The sequence below is a fragment of the Primulina tabacum genome, unplaced genomic scaffold (genome assembly GCF_025594145.1).
Source record: "Primulina tabacum isolate GXHZ01 unplaced genomic scaffold, ASM2559414v2 Contig602, whole genome shotgun sequence".
In the NCBI taxonomy this organism is placed as follows: Eukaryota; Viridiplantae; Streptophyta; class Magnoliopsida; order Lamiales; family Gesneriaceae; genus Primulina; species Primulina tabacum.
Genome location: NW_027459804.1, coordinates 29176 through 47868, shown reverse-complemented (window position 1 = coordinate 47868; position 18693 = coordinate 29176). Strand labels below are relative to the sequence as shown.

The 18693-nt window shown below is 35.9% G+C and overlaps 1 protein-coding gene across 4 annotated transcripts; it reads right to left on the bottom strand.

The window, feature by feature from the left end:
• Positions 1–12722: 12722 nt before the first annotated feature.
• LOC142534579 (clp protease adapter protein ClpF, chloroplastic-like) lies at positions 12723–16817 on the bottom strand. Of its 4 annotated transcripts, none has more exons than XM_075641445.1 (10): positions 16681–16776; positions 16580–16645; positions 15695–16113; positions 15548–15607; positions 15302–15396; positions 14988–15160; positions 14764–14876; positions 14377–14422; positions 13101–13141; positions 12723–13014 (listed from the first exon to the last, which is right to left on the bottom strand). In XM_075641445.1, the coding sequence occupies exons 3-10, from the start codon at positions 16028–16030 to the stop codon at positions 12859–12861; spliced, it is 1020 nt and encodes a 339-aa protein (XP_075497560.1). In that variant the 5' UTR covers positions 16031–16113; positions 16580–16645; positions 16681–16776; the 3' UTR covers positions 12723–12858. The 4 variants fall into 4 exon arrangements, with proteins under 4 accessions (XP_075497560.1, XP_075497561.1, XP_075497558.1 ...); XM_075641446.1 differs by having other exon boundaries at positions 15695–16107; XM_075641443.1 differs by having other exon boundaries at positions 16580–16817.
• Between the last annotated feature and the right edge of the window lie 1876 nt (positions 16818–18693).

Genomic DNA, 18693 nt, shown 5'->3' with positions numbered 1-18693 from the left:
ATGGAGGCAAGTTAGTGGATTTCCCAGATTTTGTGCAATCATTGATTTAACCAATTTTATCACTCCCCCTCAAGTTTGGAATGTATGTTGACAATTCCTAACTTGTTGAGTAGAGTAGAGAATAGCGGATAGCTCAAAGGCTTTGTAAAAATGTCTGTTGGTTGCTCTGTCGTGGAGACATGAGTCATCTTTATTATTCCTTCTTGAACCTTTTCTCTTATAAGATGACAATCGATTTTTATATGCTTTGTTCGTTCATGGTAGACCGGATTTGAAGCAATGTGTAGTGCTGCCTGATTATCACAATGCAGGTTGACAGGATGAAGATGTTTAATTCCCAAATCATTTAGGATTGTTCTCAACCAGATCACTTCACAACAAGTGGCAACCATAGATCGATATTCAGCTTCTGCACTGGATCGTGATACGGTTGTTTGTTTCTTGGTTTTCCATGAAACCAATGAGTTGCCAAGGAATATGCAATATCCAGTAACTGACCTGCGAGTATCACGACATCTTGCCCAGTCAGCATCACAAAAGGCATTCAGTTGCATTGTAGATTAAGCAGGGAAAAATATCCCTTGTCCAGGTGTTTGTTTCAAATATCTCAAGACGCGATGAGCTTCTTCCAAATGTGGTGTCCGCGGTTTGTCCATAAATTGACTCAAAATATGCACTGCATATGTCAAATCAGGTCGTGTGATTGTCAAATAAATTAAGCGTCCAACGAGTCTTCGGTACGAAGATGGGTCACTGATGTACTCACCTTCAAAGTTGCTTAGAGTTAAATTTTGTTCCATAGGAAAAGGGGCTGGTTTTGCACCAAGATAACCAGCGTCTTCAAGGATCTCAAGTGCATATTTCCTTTGTGAAAAAGTGATGCCTTTCTTAGATCGTGCAACCTCTATACCGAGAAAGTATTTCAATTGTCCAAGATCTTTTAATTTGAACTGATTTTTTAAGAATAATTTTTTATCTTCAATATCTTGCAAGTCATTTCCCGCAATGACAACATCATCTACATAAATGAGGAGAGCCGTGAACTTATTACCTTGGGATCGGACGAACAAGGAATAATCAGCCTTTGATTGCTTGAAGTTGGCCTTTTTGAGAGCAGTAGAGAATTTGATGAACCATTGACGTGAAGCTTGCTTGAGGCCATACAAGGATTTGTGGAGTTTGCAGACTCTTGTCTCCCCCTTTCGTCCGAAACCAGGAGGTAATGACATGTATACATCTTCATCAAGATCTCCATTTAAGAATGCATTATTGACGTCGAGTTGGTGAAGGTGCCAATTTTGACTCGAAGCAATTGCAAGAAGTAGACGAACTGTCACAAGTTTGGCAACAGGAGCAAAGGTCTCTCGGTAGTCTAGTCCTTCGACTTGGTTGTATCCTTTGGCCACCAACCTAGCTTTAAAACGTTCGACTGTACCATCAGCATGTAGTTTAATCTTATATACCCATTTGCACCCTACTAGTTTCTTCCCAGGAGGTAATGGTTGCAATGTCCATGTGTTGTTTGCCTCGAGAGCGTCAAGTTCCTCTTGCATGGCCATGTTCCAACGAGGATCGCGAACAGCTTGTGCAAAGGAAGATGGTTCTTTTCCAATCATAAGACAAATGGTGAAAGCACGGTGTTTGGCAGATAGTCGATCATAAGAAATAACATTAGAGAGAGGATAGGTGGTACCTGTAGCTTCAGCCAATGTCGAGTTTGATGTTGGGGCGTTCCTTGAGGGAAGAAGAATACCGACATGATACTCACGTAGATAGCTGGGTATGGTCGTAGTTCTTGAGGGTCGTGATGAAGGCATTTCGGGAAATAGAGTTGAATCAGGCTGGTTGGTGGTGGTGAGTCTGCAAGTGAGGGAACAATTGGGGAAGAAGATTCAATGTCGAAATCAGAAGGTTCTTTGTTGGTGAAATGTTCGAGTGGTGACTCTTCAGTGGTTAAAAATCGTGGGATTACATCATTTGTGGACAAATGACGATGCATGGGAGTTGTGTCTGCAGTAGCGGAAGGTGAAAATGGAAAAATAATTTCATGAAAGATAACATCTCGTGAAACAAAAACTTTACCACTTGATATATCATAGACTCTATAACCTTTTTGCCCATATGGGTAACCTAAGAAAAGACATCTAGTGGCTCGGGGATCAAATTTCGTGGGACGTTGGTGATGTGTAGAGACAAAGCACAAGCAACCAAATACTCGTAAATGATTATACATGGGTTGCTTGTGAGAAATCATCTCAAATGGTGTTTTTCCTTGTAGAAGAGGTGTAGGAGTTCGATTGAGAAGGTAGATAGCAGTCAAGATGGCATCTCCCCAGAATTTCTTAGGAAGATTAGCTTGGAATAGCAAGGCTCGAGCTACATTGAGGAGGTGTCGGTGTTTTCGCTCGACAACTCCATTTTGTGGTGGGGTGGAAACACAACTAGTTTGATGGATTATACCATTACTTGAATAAAAACTTTCCATCGTAAATTCTGGTCCATTATCACTTCGGAGAAATTTGACTTTCGAATCAAATTGTGTCTCAATGAGGTTGATGAAATTAGTAATGTATGGGCAAGTATCTGATTTTTTATGCAGCAAATATGTCCATGTGGAACGAGTGTAGTCATCAACTATAGTAAGAAAATATTGTGCCCCTTGGATGGAAGGAACATGATACCCCCCCAAATGTCGACGTGAATCAATTCAAAGGGTGTTTTAGTCTGAATAGAGCTTAATGTAAATAGAGAGCGAGTATGTTTTTTTCTAATGGGCATATTGAACAATCAGAAATATCACAAAAAATAATATCTCTGACAGAACGAGAAAGAAAATGCAATGCCTTATTTGATAGATGTCCAAGACGTTGGTGCCAAAGTTTTGGAGAACAAATCCTTGCGGTGATTGCATTGCATTTGGTTGCTTGTGGAGTATCAAGATAGTAGAGTCCTCCTAGCTCAGTTCCCGTCCCAATCATCTTCCCCGATTGTTGGTCCTGTAGCATACAAGCAGTGTCGGTGAACGTGGCGACATATTCGGGGCAATGCACAAGTTTACTAATGGAAATCAAATTCAGCTTGAAGGAAGGAACCCACAACACATTTTGTAAAGTGAAATTGGGAAAGTGGACACTGCCTATATGTGTGACAGTGGCAGTGGTTCCATTAGCTAGGTGAACGGATCGATTGGTTACACAAGACTTTGTCGTCAACAAATCAGCTGAATGAACCATGTGATATGTGGCTCCGGTGTCAAGTATCCAACAGACTTTTCTATTAATAATTGAAGCTTGATAAGCCATACCTGAGATATCAGTCATTGCCGATGTACTACCAACATGATTACCAATCGAATTGGAGTTACTCCCATCAAGTAGTGCCATGAGATTTTGGTATTGTTCACCTGTGAGAGTGAATTGTTTAGGAGTTGCTGGTACATTGGCATCTACGTGATTGACTTTGGAAGATAAATTCTTCTGTTCTCGCTGTCTTGGTTTATTACTTACGGAATTCGTCTTCTGCAGCTTTCGACAGATATCAATGGTGTGACCCGACCAACCACAATAATCACATTTCAGATGTGCTCGGCATGTCTCTGCAGTGTGCCCAGGTTTGTTACAAGTTTCACATTGAAGATGTGGATGTTTGGGTGTGGGAAACCTCTCTAATCTGTGCATATGGTTTTTCACAACAAAAGCTGATGGTTCGGTCAATGGTACGCCTCTATTCGGCATTCCTCGTTGCTTTTCTTCTTGAAGGACAAGAGAATGGGCTTTATTGATAGTAGGGAGTGGATCCATAAGCAAAATCTGTCCTCGAACTGTGGCATAGATTTCATTAAGTCCCATAAGGAATTTCATGGTCTTTTGGTTTTGTTGGAACTGTAAAACATCTTTCATAGCACTACATGAGCATTGTGGGAAGCTATATAGTGCATCACGTTCATCCCACAGCCCTTTAAGTTTGGTATAATAAGTTGCAATAGTCATGTTGTCTTGTTGGCAATTGTATATGGCTTCCTCGACGTGGAATAGATGGACACTACTGGTACGAGAAAAACGATCTTTCAAGTCGCTCCAAATTTCGCTAGCATCTTCATAATATATCACGCTTGCTGCAATATCTTGTGATATTGAATTGGAAAGCCATGCCTTTGCAAGATTATTACACCGCCTCCATTGTTGAAGCTCCACGATGGAAGTCTCTGGTGGCTGTTTGATGGAGCCATTTACGAAGCCTTCTTTATTCTTGATGTTGAGAGCCATGAGCATGGCACGGCTCCAAGTGCTGTAGTTTTCTCCATTTAAGGGTTGTGTGACAAGTATTAGCCCAGGTTGATCAGAATAATGGAGATAAAGAGGATCATTAGGATTATCAAATTTGTTAGTCTTGTATTTGGCCGACTTTTGGCTTTCATCTTTTCCTGCCATGTGTTCTGGCTAGAAGATGATGAGGAAAATATTGGTTGTGAGAAATGGAGGTGGGCCGATGGTGGCTCTGATACCTTGTGAAGAGAATAAAATTCTATATTATTGTCTGTTTACATTGGAAAATATATATACAATACAACCTCTAATTTAGATCCTAAATTATCGGATATATACCCTAATACAATATAAATTTCTATAAGAATCCCGATGGAGGCAAGTTAGTGGATTTCCCAGATTTTGTGCAATCATTGATTTAACCAATCTTAATAGAGTCATCTCCTACCTCGATGTAGGTATTAATTCCCCCAATCAATAAACTACTGATCTAGGTGGGAAAGACACACAACTGATACTGTTTATGGATCACGAGGAAGTGAGAGGTTGGTTACACATCTCTTAACTAATAAAACAGAAGCCGAGAGAAAGCTCTCCAACAAGCAGCTCAGCGAGGAACACTAGTGTCAGTGTGGAAATTTCTCTGATAACGGTTTACATAGGAAACAATGGACATAAATCTAATCTTATTAGTAAGACGTCGGTGTAAAAAAAAATAGCACATATCAATTAAATTCAAAAAAGAATAAATGCGTCGACATCGACGACGGCCATAACCTGCATTTTTTTACAAATGGCACATGTGTCGTCTCAACTTTAGAAATTTGAGACGCACATGCGCCTCTTATTTTGACTCTCGAGCTATAAAGTTGAGACGACACATGTGCCTCTTATTTTGACTCTCGAGCTCCTGATCAGCTCATTGATGGATGAGAAATGCATATAACTAGCAGAGTTTGAGATCTCTAAGTATACATCCCATATGAATAATACTACACCATTTTCAGAGGGTTGTAGTGCTTAGAAGACTTCAAATCAGAGGAAAGCATAATACTTATAAATTATTCGATGCCCAGAGGTAATATTCGATCTGCTTCCGCATATTTGTTTATCATGTTCATAGATGTATATAAACATTTTTTTGCGTAAAACTCTAACATTTGTAACCAGAGACTTGATAAATTTGCCTTGAATATATGTGTTCTTCATTTTTCTGGAATTCTTATATGATTTAAGAAGTTCGAAGATCATAATATTAAAAAATTTATCAAAAAAATTACTGAAAATTTCTTTTGAGTATATATCGGTTGAAGTCTTGAATATGAAAACGGATTCTTGAAATTTTGATATGAAATGAGAAAGGTTTTGAGAAATTGAATGAAAGTTGCAACAAGTTCTAAAAGTTTATTAAGATATTTAGATATACATATAATGAAAGATGACTGCTTAAAAAAATTGCATTTGAATTCCGATTTACAACCACATGATTGTTAGTCATCTGAATTATTATATGTCATTTATTGAGATACATAGTTGACCATCTTGATCAATTGAGATGCATGACTACTAACACAAACCCAACCACCATCCTATTGCAATTGAATTACTGTTTGGAACAAATTTGAATGCACTATTTTATCCAAATCGAATTTTGTCGATAATAATCATTAAAGATGTGAATGAGGTTCTTGGTATTGATTGTCAATTTCGGGGTTTTTTATTTTGTAATTTGAAATAATAATAATAAATTTTAATTTGGGAATTAGATTCTTAAGTTTCAAGTTAAGAAATTTTCAATGCATATTTAAAAATTAGTTTTGCATGTTATATATTATGTCAAATATTATAGATATTTATTTATTTGATATGGACATGAAAATTTAATATCATGCTTGCATTTAATATTGAAAGTTTTGGAATGCAAACTATATTGGAAAATATTTTTTTCTTCTGTAAATTCATATTATGTACATATTAAATTATATTACGTTGTATATAATTTTAAATGAGCATATCAAGTAAAAATGTGAATATAAAATTATTTAATAATAATAAAAATTGGCTTATAAAGATTCATATAAATACGAATAATTGAGTTGAATAATGATTATAAGATGATATAAAAAAGCATAATATGAGAAAGTTGTCTAGAAGTTTATTTAAAAGGCCTTAGACCTACCTATCTTTCCTGATCTTCAATGGCTAGCACATCAAATATGGGTTCATTTTCCAACTTAGCGAGTTCTTCTCTTTTTGCAGCAGCCCTTTCCCTTCACAACTTTCTTTTCTGGATCTTATGGAAATTTTTGTGTTGGATCACTTTCCATTTTTCAACAGCTTCACTTATGGGAGGAAGAACGTATCTGAATTTTGCTATCTGATCATCATTTTATATGGTCCTTTGCTAAAATATCCACCTTCATTCTTGTCAGATGATCTTTTGCAAGATTCACTCTCTGTGATTCAAAAACAAACGTGTTTTTGTCAACATAGTACTTCACATGTCCTTGGTAAGATGATTCTTATGGGAATCATTAGCTTTTTTACATCATAAGTACTGTTTTCTAAGAAAAATGTTAGATCCTCGGCCCAAAGGTCGCGAACTCCCCCACGTAAAAGTGACTACTCTTATTTTGGTAAGCTCTCCCCAGAGTACTGTCGACTCCCCTTGGTTTGGTAAGAGGGTATTACAATAAAATCTTGTCTCGTTAGCTTGGAATTCATAATATTCTTTGAGATGTGTTGGTCCCTCAACCAAATGGTCGTGGACTCCTCCGCGTCTCTAGCATGACTCCCCTCATGTAATATATATTTATTCTATTTTTCTTTCATATCATCAGCATGATCAGACCTTTCTTTCATTTCGAAGATCTTCCCCTTATGGATCCAACATTCTTTATTTTTATATTTGTAGTTACATGCTCCCGATTTCCTTTCTCGTTCAACAATGCATGGAAATTTGTGATATTCATGTCCATAAAGCTACAGAGTGAAATGGGGCTTCATCACTGGGCATTGTTTCCTTCTCTTTGGGAAATTTGAGTATCTCATTGTTGATTTTCTCCTACAAGATATTTTCAAATACCAACAAACTTTAGTAATATTTGTCTTTCGACTCCTCTTTTGATGTTTGTGTGCCCCAAGCTGAAAGACACTATTAGCCACATCTTTGTATGATAGAGGCTGATGGATAGAGTTAGTCACAACAACATAATTTACTTGTTGTCTTTCATTTTCATTTACACGCACACTTGACTGATTCATCTCGCCAAAACCCTTTTCTATTCTCCGTGGCAGTGTGTACTCTTTATCACGACCAGAGAGTATTTAGATTGGGCGGTGAATATCTCTAGCCTTGAAACTCCATGAACCTTCTTTTATCTTCTTGGGTTGATTACTCCCTTGATTCGCATGTACAGATCTATTCATTGTCTCCCTCATCACTGCTTCTGCATACGCCAGGATACCATCGGCCAGAAGCTTTGACGCTTCCTCTATTTTTCTTGATTTTTTTCTCCTGCATTGGTTTGAGGCTTCTGTGTTCCCTTGAATGTATCATGGCCATGATTTTGGCCTTCAATCTATTCATTTATGTCTTGAACAGAAACTTTTGGTGCACTTTCTTCAACCATATCTTCTTCAAGGTTTGGTAGAACTTCAACTCACCTAAAAAATTTCTCGTCTTAGGTGGTATATCTCAGGTCCACCCGACGTGCCAAAGTTTTTTGTCCGTTTTTTTATATGTCGCGGGCATACTAAGAGCTACACGTACCGATTTGAGTAAAAATATATAATAATCTGACTTCTAACTACTCTAACGCCGGAATCTTAAATTTGATTGTTGGTTCAAATCTCCTAAATTAATATACTCATAAAACACATAAGATAAAAGAAAAGAAGCTGAAAATTGAGGGAATAAACTCTTGACATAATTTATATTTTCAAGAAACTATAAGAATTCACAAGACAGAGAAATATAACAATAAAGCTGCTCTAACTGAATGACAATATATATGTCTCGAGTTGTTAGGATATGAAATTCTACTATCGCATTTTAAAAGCGATCACTTGTCTATTACATCTTTACACGTTCACTGTGAATCCAATGTTAATGATAATGAAAGCTCGGAGATTGATGTTATTAAACATAGTCGATGTGTAATATTGACGATAATCGAATGAATAATTTTTCCAGATTATCAAGGATGGTCAGTCAGACTTTTGTTTTTGCAATTACTCCATGATATAAATAAAGTAAACTCCTACCGTTGGGGTAGTGCATGTAAGGCCCTGTAATTAATTATCCAGTAATTTTGGCATAATTAGAATAATTATTGAGTTGTAAATTAAAATAATTAATTATGCCAAATAAATTCAAAAAGTGTGTTAAAAATATGTATTTTAGAATCTCGGAGAATTTAACGATATAAAATACATATAGAGTTTAAATAACATACGAGAGCAAAATAATTACAGACCAGGATAAATGAGCTTGAGTTACTATTCTAGTAACCAAATACACAATATATAAAAATACATATACATACACACAACTTACCAAATAAGAGAAGGAAAGATAGAAGAAAGAAGCTTTCCCCAACTCCATTACCGTCACTTGTGTAGCGCCTGCGGGAAAATCGCGATAACTCCTCCGTCCGGTGCCAAATCTCGATTGGTCTGAAGGGGTGTCTTCCTAAAATCCTAGGCTTCGATTCAAGTCAGAAATCGTGAAGTTTGAGCATGGATTTGGGTAGATCGAAGCTGCTGTTCCGGTGCTCTGTTTCTGCGCGAATTCTTCCAGTTTTGGGTGAGAGTTTTTGGGTTGCTGCGATTTTTGTAGTTTGAATTTGTAGAAATGACCTAAATAGAACTTGTAGCTCTGTTTGTTAGCTTTCTATAGCCGCTAGAATCATCGAATTTGGATAAGAAACGGATTTGATATGATTTTTCTACCAAAACGTGTCAAAATGGAATTTTGTGTTGGAGATGTGTACAACACCTACTGTAATTCGGGTTTATGGCATGTTTGCACTCGGATTCTGGGTTTTTGGTTAAAAAAAAGTTGTAGAGCTGTGTGTTGTCTTCGTAATGATGTAAGATTCGTTAAATTCCATTAAGAATTGAGCAAGTTATGCTTGTTTTTCTGGAACTGCTTAGTGTGTGAGATTCTGTCCGCGAATTCGTAAGTAGCAGTGTGTTCTTGGAAATTCTGAGAATAATCTACTGAGATTCTGAAGATGGTTTCAACTGGAGAAACTTAGATAATTGAGTTATCTTTCATTTCCAATTGGCGGATATTGATTTGAGTTAATATTGAGCGAGATATGAATTTTATGCTCTTTTGTGCCAAATCGGACATTGGTGTGGAATGTATTTTTCATGATCGGCTTATTGTGGTTTTGTTTAGGCCGAGAGTCTTGGAGAGAAGTTGATATTGGAGTTTCAAGTTGGTATAGGTATGTTACAGCTCGGTAACATACGACGGTAAAACATAAATTATGTTTAATTGCCATTCTGTGTTACATTGATCGGGTGTATGACTTGTTGGTTGTTGGAAATTGTTAAATGCCTTCGTTGTGATCTATGTTTATTATTGTGACATATTATTGGCATTTAGCATCGGGCATACTGTTATGACATTCATGTTGAGCCCTATCGTTCTTGTTAGCCCATTGTTGATATCTGTTGTTATCTGGCACTGTTGTTTATCTCGGGATCATTGTGTGGCTGATAGGCCTATACACATGAGACCGTAGATGTGATTGAACAATCCCGTGGTTAGTGCAGCCTTTTGAGGTGAGCGCTGGGATTGTGTCATCTAGTTCTTTTTGTTGTGCCATCCTGTTATATCGTATCAGCTGTATGGAGGCCGAGTCAGGGGTGTTATTCAGCACAGCTTGGCATACCTCGCATACTTGGCAGGGCGGTTTAGCTGCATGACGATGTAGCTTCCTTGTGTTGTTGCTCGAGCATTATTCCAGTTGTTATCGTACCGTTTGTTGGCTCCTGTTATCCCGGTTGTTCGTTGAGCCTTTCATGTATTGCATATTACATTTTATTATATGATTATGCATGATTTATGTTTATTGTTGTTATTGTTGAACTGTTTCATACCAGAATCCTAACCTCAGTTGTTTACTGGGGGCTGCTGTGGTTGCTATTGGGCACCATGGTAGATCTCCCGAGTCGTTTTGCAGCATCAGGCCGAGGTTCCGCCAGTGGAGCTCGGGATTGAGGTTGGATTGCTTGGTTCTGTTCAGTGGAGTCTCCCAATTGGTCTATATATATGTCTTGAGTTTGTTCAGTCTTGTATTGTAGTTTATTTGCCGGGGAGATGCCCCGTGTATCTGTATTGATATTTGGTTGTTCTGGTTATGTTCTGAGGCGACTCTGTGATTTTAATGATCTGGCGAGTATTTGGTAAGTTTTAAATTCTGTTTAGTCCTGACCAGTGCGGCTACAGGTTGTTGACTTTGGTTTTGTTTTAATGACTCTAGTTAGAGTATATTTTGATATAAAATGTTGCTTGAGTTTTCGGGATGTCCTACTTACGGGGAGGTCATGCCGAAATTTTTCTAAGCCCTGAGGTCCGTTTTAAAGTATTTTAAACCTTTTTCCGCTGCAGTTTTAAATCAAACCATTATTGTTTGATCATTAATTGTCGTTAGAGTAAATGAGCCTCACAGTGCAGTTTTAGCTTTTCTATATCACGAGTTATGCAATGTCATGAATGAATATTTATTGGATAATTTGATAGTAAACTTAATTGGAATGATGTTTAACTTTGTACACACATCTTGAATCAGCTCCAACAAACTAATAGATCATAATATTCGAATCGACCTCACATGTGAGATACTGTATTCTACCGATCTATTCTCAATAATAACATCGCAACCCAAATATGAGAGAACACCAATTTTATACATGAAATAGATTGGACAAATCAGAAATATGAAATAACGTGTTTAAATTTTTGAGAGAAAAGAAGAAGAAACTGAAAAAATATCGATATAAAATTTTTAAACTGATATGAAATGTGTGAAAGAACTATGAATTTATAGTAAAAACCTATAATTTTTTAAAATTTTCCCGAAAAAAAATCCGACAATCGTTCAAAGTTAAAGCATGTAATTGCGAAAAGCTTTCCAGGAATTGTGTTGCAGTGTATGATGAACTTTTGTTTGTTTTTCTTAAATTCAATTCATTTGTCTAAATAATTGATCATTTTCTGGACAAACCGTCAATAAATGGAACTGCTTTGTAGGACGTGTTAGTAAATTGACTTGCTTGATAAGACTAGACATGCTATTGGAAGACTAGGCCCCGAACAGCAGCATTTTCGGGGGCCAACGAAAGTAGTGTCCGCTATTTAACGGTTTATTTCATCCTATTCATATGGGCATTACCCCATGATAGGATGGATGATATCCGTTGAAATGAAGTGAGGGTAGTGCCCACATATGTAGGATCTCATTAACCGCCGTTAACATTGAAATTTTAGCTATTTTTGAAATATATCTTATTTAAAAAAATTAAATTATCTATGAAAAAAAAAACCTCGATTTCTGGGGAATTTGTCCACTTTCTGTCACTACCCACAATTCCTCCCAATATCGTCCCCACGATCCGCTTACAAACTGCCCGCTTCTAGCCATTCAAAACAAACCAGAATAATTATTGGGTTGTACAATTTTGTGGGTTAAAATTTATCTTGGTCTTTGGCCAAATCTAATTGGGCTAAATGTAATTTTTAATACAAACTAGCTAAGAGAACGGTCTTAAAATCGTTGAAACGTAATATTTTGCTGAATTAAGATAACACATGTGTTCCAAATATGAATATTTTATTAAATAAGTGCTGAAAATGACTTAAATTTTTTTTATAAAAGTTAATTTAAAATTTAAAATCGAACTATGCATTCGACTAGTGCAAAGAGTGTCATTTAATACGGAGAAAATCGAGCTCCGGAAGACCGGTAGACCAGACTAAGAATAGCGGACTACTAAAATTTGGATGCCATGTTGACGAAAGCCGGAGATGTGTTGAAAGAATCAGAAATAAAGTTCCTAATATCCGAAAAATTTGACCAAGGAGGCCACGAACTCGATCATAGTTTCATGTAAACTACGACCAAGATTAGAGATCATACATACAGATATACTTACGAACATGTGCCTAGCTCCATTGTTGGCCCGTTTAAGCTATGACAAATATGCGACGAGGCGTCCTATTGGACGATATCAAGAAGTCCATGACAACCCAATACAACAGACTGCTTTGTTATTCAATATCTAAATTTTATTTTTTAGTTTTTATTAAAACTAACATTTGCCAATTAAAAATGTTTGTTAAGTTTAAACTTCCGATTAAGCACTTTAAGATTGAAGTGTTTAATACTTGACCTGAGGCTTCGCCAAATTTCTTACTTTTTAAGAAACTGTCTGACACAGAGATAATTTCACGCCTAACAAATCAATTTCAATGTATTTGAGATATCAAGGAACGAATATACCAGAACTCTATATTGCATATTTGCTATCATTGGATCAAACTGACAATTTCCGAGACAGGAAAAAGGGATCAACCAAATCAAGCATCTTTTCCATCATCTTCATCCTGTGGATTGTATGGAAGTTCATGGCGACGCTGGTTGTACTTTTCGCGCAGCTGTTTTATTGGGATGAAATCTCCAGCACCATCCATGCCGTAAAACAAAAAAGAGGCGTAAGGATGATCAAATTTATCCTGCATAAAGTTAACCGATAACAATCCACAAGCTTCGATTTATTTATTCGAAAACCCAGTTTCAATTAAAAGATGGTTCGACTCACCTTGTCTTGCTTTTCAGGGGCAAGTAAATTCTCTTCGGGGACTGCAAGAAAATGAGAGAGATCATGAGACTATAAAAAATGAGAGACATCATGAAACGAGGTACTCGTCGTAAAAAAACGGACAATGATGCTCATGGAAGTAATCAGGGGAATGTTAACACAATGGAGCTACATCCTCAACTAAAAAAATGTTTCAGTTGCCTTACACAAATGCAGTTGTGTCTAAAACTATAGCTGATAATAAAAGTACAATCCATTAAAATTATACAATAATCCAAGCACAACGTTTCAGTTTGTGTGCCATACATAGAATAAAATAAGTAACTATTGCTTCTTAATGATTCTAGATCTATTTAGCACAGACACTCCTAAAAATAATTCTGAAGGATCGGACACGGATACGGATACGAACGCGAATACACGTGTCGGATACAGAAAAATCAGTGTCATTGATTTTTTGTAGATTTGACCAGTCGGATACGTCTTAGACACAGCTAGGAAACGCCATGAATTTGGCAGGGATATGTCTTTGGATACATTTCGATAAAAGAAAATTTGAGGCTTTTTCTTTTTAAATTACTTCTCTGAAATTATACATTGTATATATTTACATAAATATTTATATATATTTCTATAATATATTTATATAAATATGTATATCTCTACCATTTTTAATACTAAATTTATATATATATATATATATAATATTTGTATATATTTTAATAATTATCGTATTCTAGCAATATCTTGTCATATATTTTCAAAAAATTTCATATCGCCGTATCGAAATCGTATTCGATACGATACCCATGGCCGTACCTGTATCCATGCAACATAGTCCTAAATCAAATAAGTACATGTCGCAACTCATGGGAATCACCCACGTGATTTTGAGTTTGATATCACTTGTACAATCAGGTATCTGTTGCTCTACCAAAATCTGTATAGTCTATAGATATTAAAGATGCAACTCACATCTTTTGAACTGCACACACATAGATGCACATGATAGTGGGGCAATTGTTACTTCACAACTTATGATAAGCTGTTAATCGATGTAATTAAAATACGGGAACTTCAGATTTGAAAAGCACAGTCAGAGAATATCCTATATTCTTAGGTTTAAATTGAAAAGCGCGGGCAAAGAATATCCTATATCCTTGGGTTTCAAAGTGCTTCATCAAATAGATACAAAAAAAAGGATTAGAGGTTAGGAGTTAAAAGTAGCTAGAATGAGAACATGACTAGAATTACAAAATCCGTTTCATTGGCTCACCGTATGCTACTAGAAGGTTGGGGTCTTCATTTGCATCAACCAATACCTGCGAAACAACAGGTTGAACTGACTATGAGTTTACCTCGTATTCAGATTTAATGATGCAACTCGTTTCAACAATAGAAACATGAGAACTGGAAAGGAATTATTCACTTTACTTCGTTTAGGAATTTCACGAAGGAGAGTGGTAAAATTATGTCATACGATGCTGCATAGTAGTTAAGCAGAAGCTGGATCTACTGATGCTAAGCCACATTTGTAATTATTTTATACAGAAGCAAAAACACAATAGAGGAAACTAATGACCAGCAATATACCATAGAAAAAGGGCAGGTGATTTGATAAAACAAGGGTCATTACAAACATGTGAGTTGAGTGTAGTCGAACCTGATAAAATGGTTGATCCGGACCGCGAGTCAGCTTATCGATTTTTGCGCATTCCATCCAAGATTTTGACTCACAGCACACCGGATCCATGCCGCAAATGACAGCTCGATAACCTAACATATCCAGAACAATTGTTTAGGGGCAAAAGAGTGAGTGTTTAGTAGATCAATCATGTCTAACCCATTACACCCTGAGGTGGATAATTTTTTCGAGACAAAATATACCAAATAATTTATGCTTCACTTTCTGGCCTAAACGGAAAGCATATTGAGCATTCTCAAATGCTCGTGCTTTTACTGATGCCGTCAGTGACTCTGCTTCAAGCTTGGAAATTTTGTCTCTTAAATCAGCTGCAAAATCATATTTCTCACTCTGAATCGCATTCTGCAGTTCTGCACTGAACGAAGCGAAAAAATATGCAAAAAAAATCATAAGTTGTTTAATAGAAGACCCTCTGAAATGGGAAACCGATAAGAGGATAAAAGACCAAAGCAATATTCTTCTTTGGCAATTAGTTTTCAGCGAATCGGATACATACCGTAGCCGTAAGATACTTATAGCCATATCTTGAGCTTCACTTTTTGCTACTGGCCCCCTTCTATTTTCCCGTAGCTTGATTACCTCTGATTCAACCTTCATACAAAAGCATTAATGATCAAGAGGCCTTCACCATTAATAAGTTGTTTGATTATCAAGATCCCTTTTCATCCAAGTAAAAATTGAGGCATTTTTTCCAATTGTCGGAGGTTTTCTGACAAAATTGATGCAAGTCACAAATTCTAACCTCAGTCAACTTGTTCCTCAGCTGCTTGGCAATGTCATACTGCTCCAAATTCAAAGCATACTGCAATATAAGCATCGCGATAAGCGAACATCATCATTTTTATAGATGTTAAAAAGTAAATCAACAGTCAGAACATGCTGTTCGTACCTGTACCCGTGTCGCTAAGTCGATCTCAAAGAAAAACATTAGTATATCCTCGTTGGCGATTTCACTTTGCTCGCAGCTGGCATCCAAATTGGCTCCCTTATCACCCCCTTTGAACAACCATCCAGCTCCAACTCTCCACGATCCAGGTCTAGATGTATCAAACGCCCCAAGGTGCGAGGCTCTTCCACCATAAGAACACAAGCATGATTTTCCAATCCCAAGAAACAAATGGGGTTCCTTTATTTGACCCAAATTTCTTCTACATTCTTCGTTCAATCCACAAGTAACGCCGCAACTAGAAGGCGCTAATGCATTAATTAACATGCTTTGCACCATTTGAAGAAATAATCCTCGTCAGTTATATGCCCACTTAAAGATTCGATATTTGCTCCTCAATCTCTCAAATAATTAGACTGCACCTACATTGAACCAATTCTCCATTCATGGTTGCCAGAAATAAACCAGATTTTAAAGTATATTCCCTCAACCCCATCAACTAAATAGTAGCACTGGAAAATCAAATGCGCTATCAAGAATTGAGAACAAATCAAAATTGACAATAGAAATACTAGTATTTTTAGAAACCACTTGATGAAATAAACTACAGAGTAAGAAACCATGTTTAGCAACGTGTCAATTCTCAAGAATATTGCGCAGAAGAATCACTCCCCAGAATGACTCCAATCCATGATCCAATATTAAAAACAAAACACCTCCTCCCCAAAAAGGCTACACCCACCACACCCCCACGGCCCACCCCGGAACAATCACAGAAACATTCAAGAAATTAAGCAAAGAAGTTATCATTTCTAATGAAACAAGCTCAATCAACAGTACGTAGAGCGCCTGTAAATTTGTGGGTTCGCGAAAAAAGTTAATTTTCACCTGAGGAAACTCGAGAAATGAGCAAAGAAACTCTGAATTGAAGCTTGCAAGACCGATTTGAAGCTTCTTTTCTTGGGTTTCTATGCCGTCTGAATTGAAACACTTCGCAGCCTCTGGAGGTGTCTTTCCCTTCTGTTGGCGAAGATTAAATTAAAAACCCAAAATATGATATATATGAGATTCTCATCGATTAGATGCGAATTGAGACAATTGGCCCTCAAAAGAAAAAATAGTTTCATGTGAGATGGATGGTTTATACGATAACATTGATTTGATTTACAATTGTAAAAATTTAATATTTGGCATAAACATGAGATTGATGATATTTGTCAAGGAGTTCATCTTATCCAGATAAAGTAATGATTTGACATAATTATTCATATCACAAAATTGATTTTCGAGACAATCGAACAAGAGTTTTTGTGTTATTAAAATAAGTACGATCGAAAACATAGGACCATATAATTTTAATTAGACGGATGTCATTTAAAAAAACGAGAGTTTGAACAATGTATTTATATAATTATATTAATACACGAGAATGGAGGATCTCGTCTTAATTTTGAGAACATTGATATCATATGAACGGCACCACGTCAGCGGCCGAATTTATTTTTCTAGTGACCAACTATTTGCTTATTGATGAATAATAACAATTTGCATTTAAGAATTAAGATTGATAATAAAATGAATTGGACTCCAATATTGATTAGAATGTGTATGCATCTTGCTTGTCTAAAATTAGTTTGTGTTTGTTCATTTATTTCATTTCGGGAAGTCTCAAGCTATCTTTTGGTCTATTTTAATTATATATCAAAGAGAAAATTTAGTAATACATGGCAGGTCGACTGAAAAATTAATTAATATACACCAAATATATCGATGAATGTTCACATTTAGATACATATTTAGGATAGTGTCTAAGTATCATACCTGATATTTTTAAGACATGAATCGAAGACTAAAATATTTTAAAGAGTAGGTATCTTGTGAGACGGTCTCACGAATTTTTATCTGTGAAACGAGTCAATCCTACCGATATTCACAATAAAAAGTAATACTCTTAACATAAAAAGTAATATTTTTTCTAGGATGACCCAAATAAGAGACTCGTCTCACAAAATACGACCCGTGAGACCGTCTCACACAAGTTTTTACCTATTTTAAATAATTACTTGAATGATGTATATATTCTCCCTTTGCAATTTCATTAAAATAATATAAAAATTATCTGTTCCCCTAAACCAATAATGGAAGATTCTATCGTGTTTCTAAAATTTCTTAAGATTTATGCATTTGAACGATCTAATAATCGGTATCAGTCACATTCAACTAGCAAAGATCATCTCAGCATAATCATTAACTCAACAATTAAATTTTGTCAAAGCAAACCAAATCTGGGACTCATCATGTTAAAAAGTTCAAAATCTATACCAAAATCAGTACATATAAATAGAATAGTAGGTCTTTTGTGAGACGAGGACAGTTCAACATTGCTCATATTTACAATAATAAGTAATATTTTTTGCACAAAAAATAATATTTTTTCATGGATGATCCAAGTAAGAAATCTGTCTCACAAAATTGATTGGTGAGACCATATCTTAAAAAAATTTGTGCAAATAGAATAAGAACCTCGACGAAATAAGTCATCCATAGTCTTCGAAAAATTCTTAATAATAAGCATTTATTTCTCGACTTTGATTACAATTTCTACATTAGCAGACTGCAATAATATTTTAGAAAATCATCATAATTCAATTTTTCTTATAGATGAGATATTGTAGATGATTATTGAGATAAGATTTGTATACCATTCAAACTGTGTAAATCTGCTCTATAAATAGAGGTCTCAAATGATGAATAAAGTATTCCAAATCATTATATCTTTTCTATTTTCTCTACTATTCACAATACGTTATTAACACGAGTGCTCTTCAAAGTAAAATTTATAAATAATTTATTTTTAGTCTTGTATGGATGATATCGAAGAAACACAATATTTATATTTAATATTGATGCTCCCGAAGTTGGACAAATTATAGATTTATATAGATGCTCATGAAGAAGCACAACTTTTAATTTTATGTAGATGCTCCTGAAGTAGCACAACA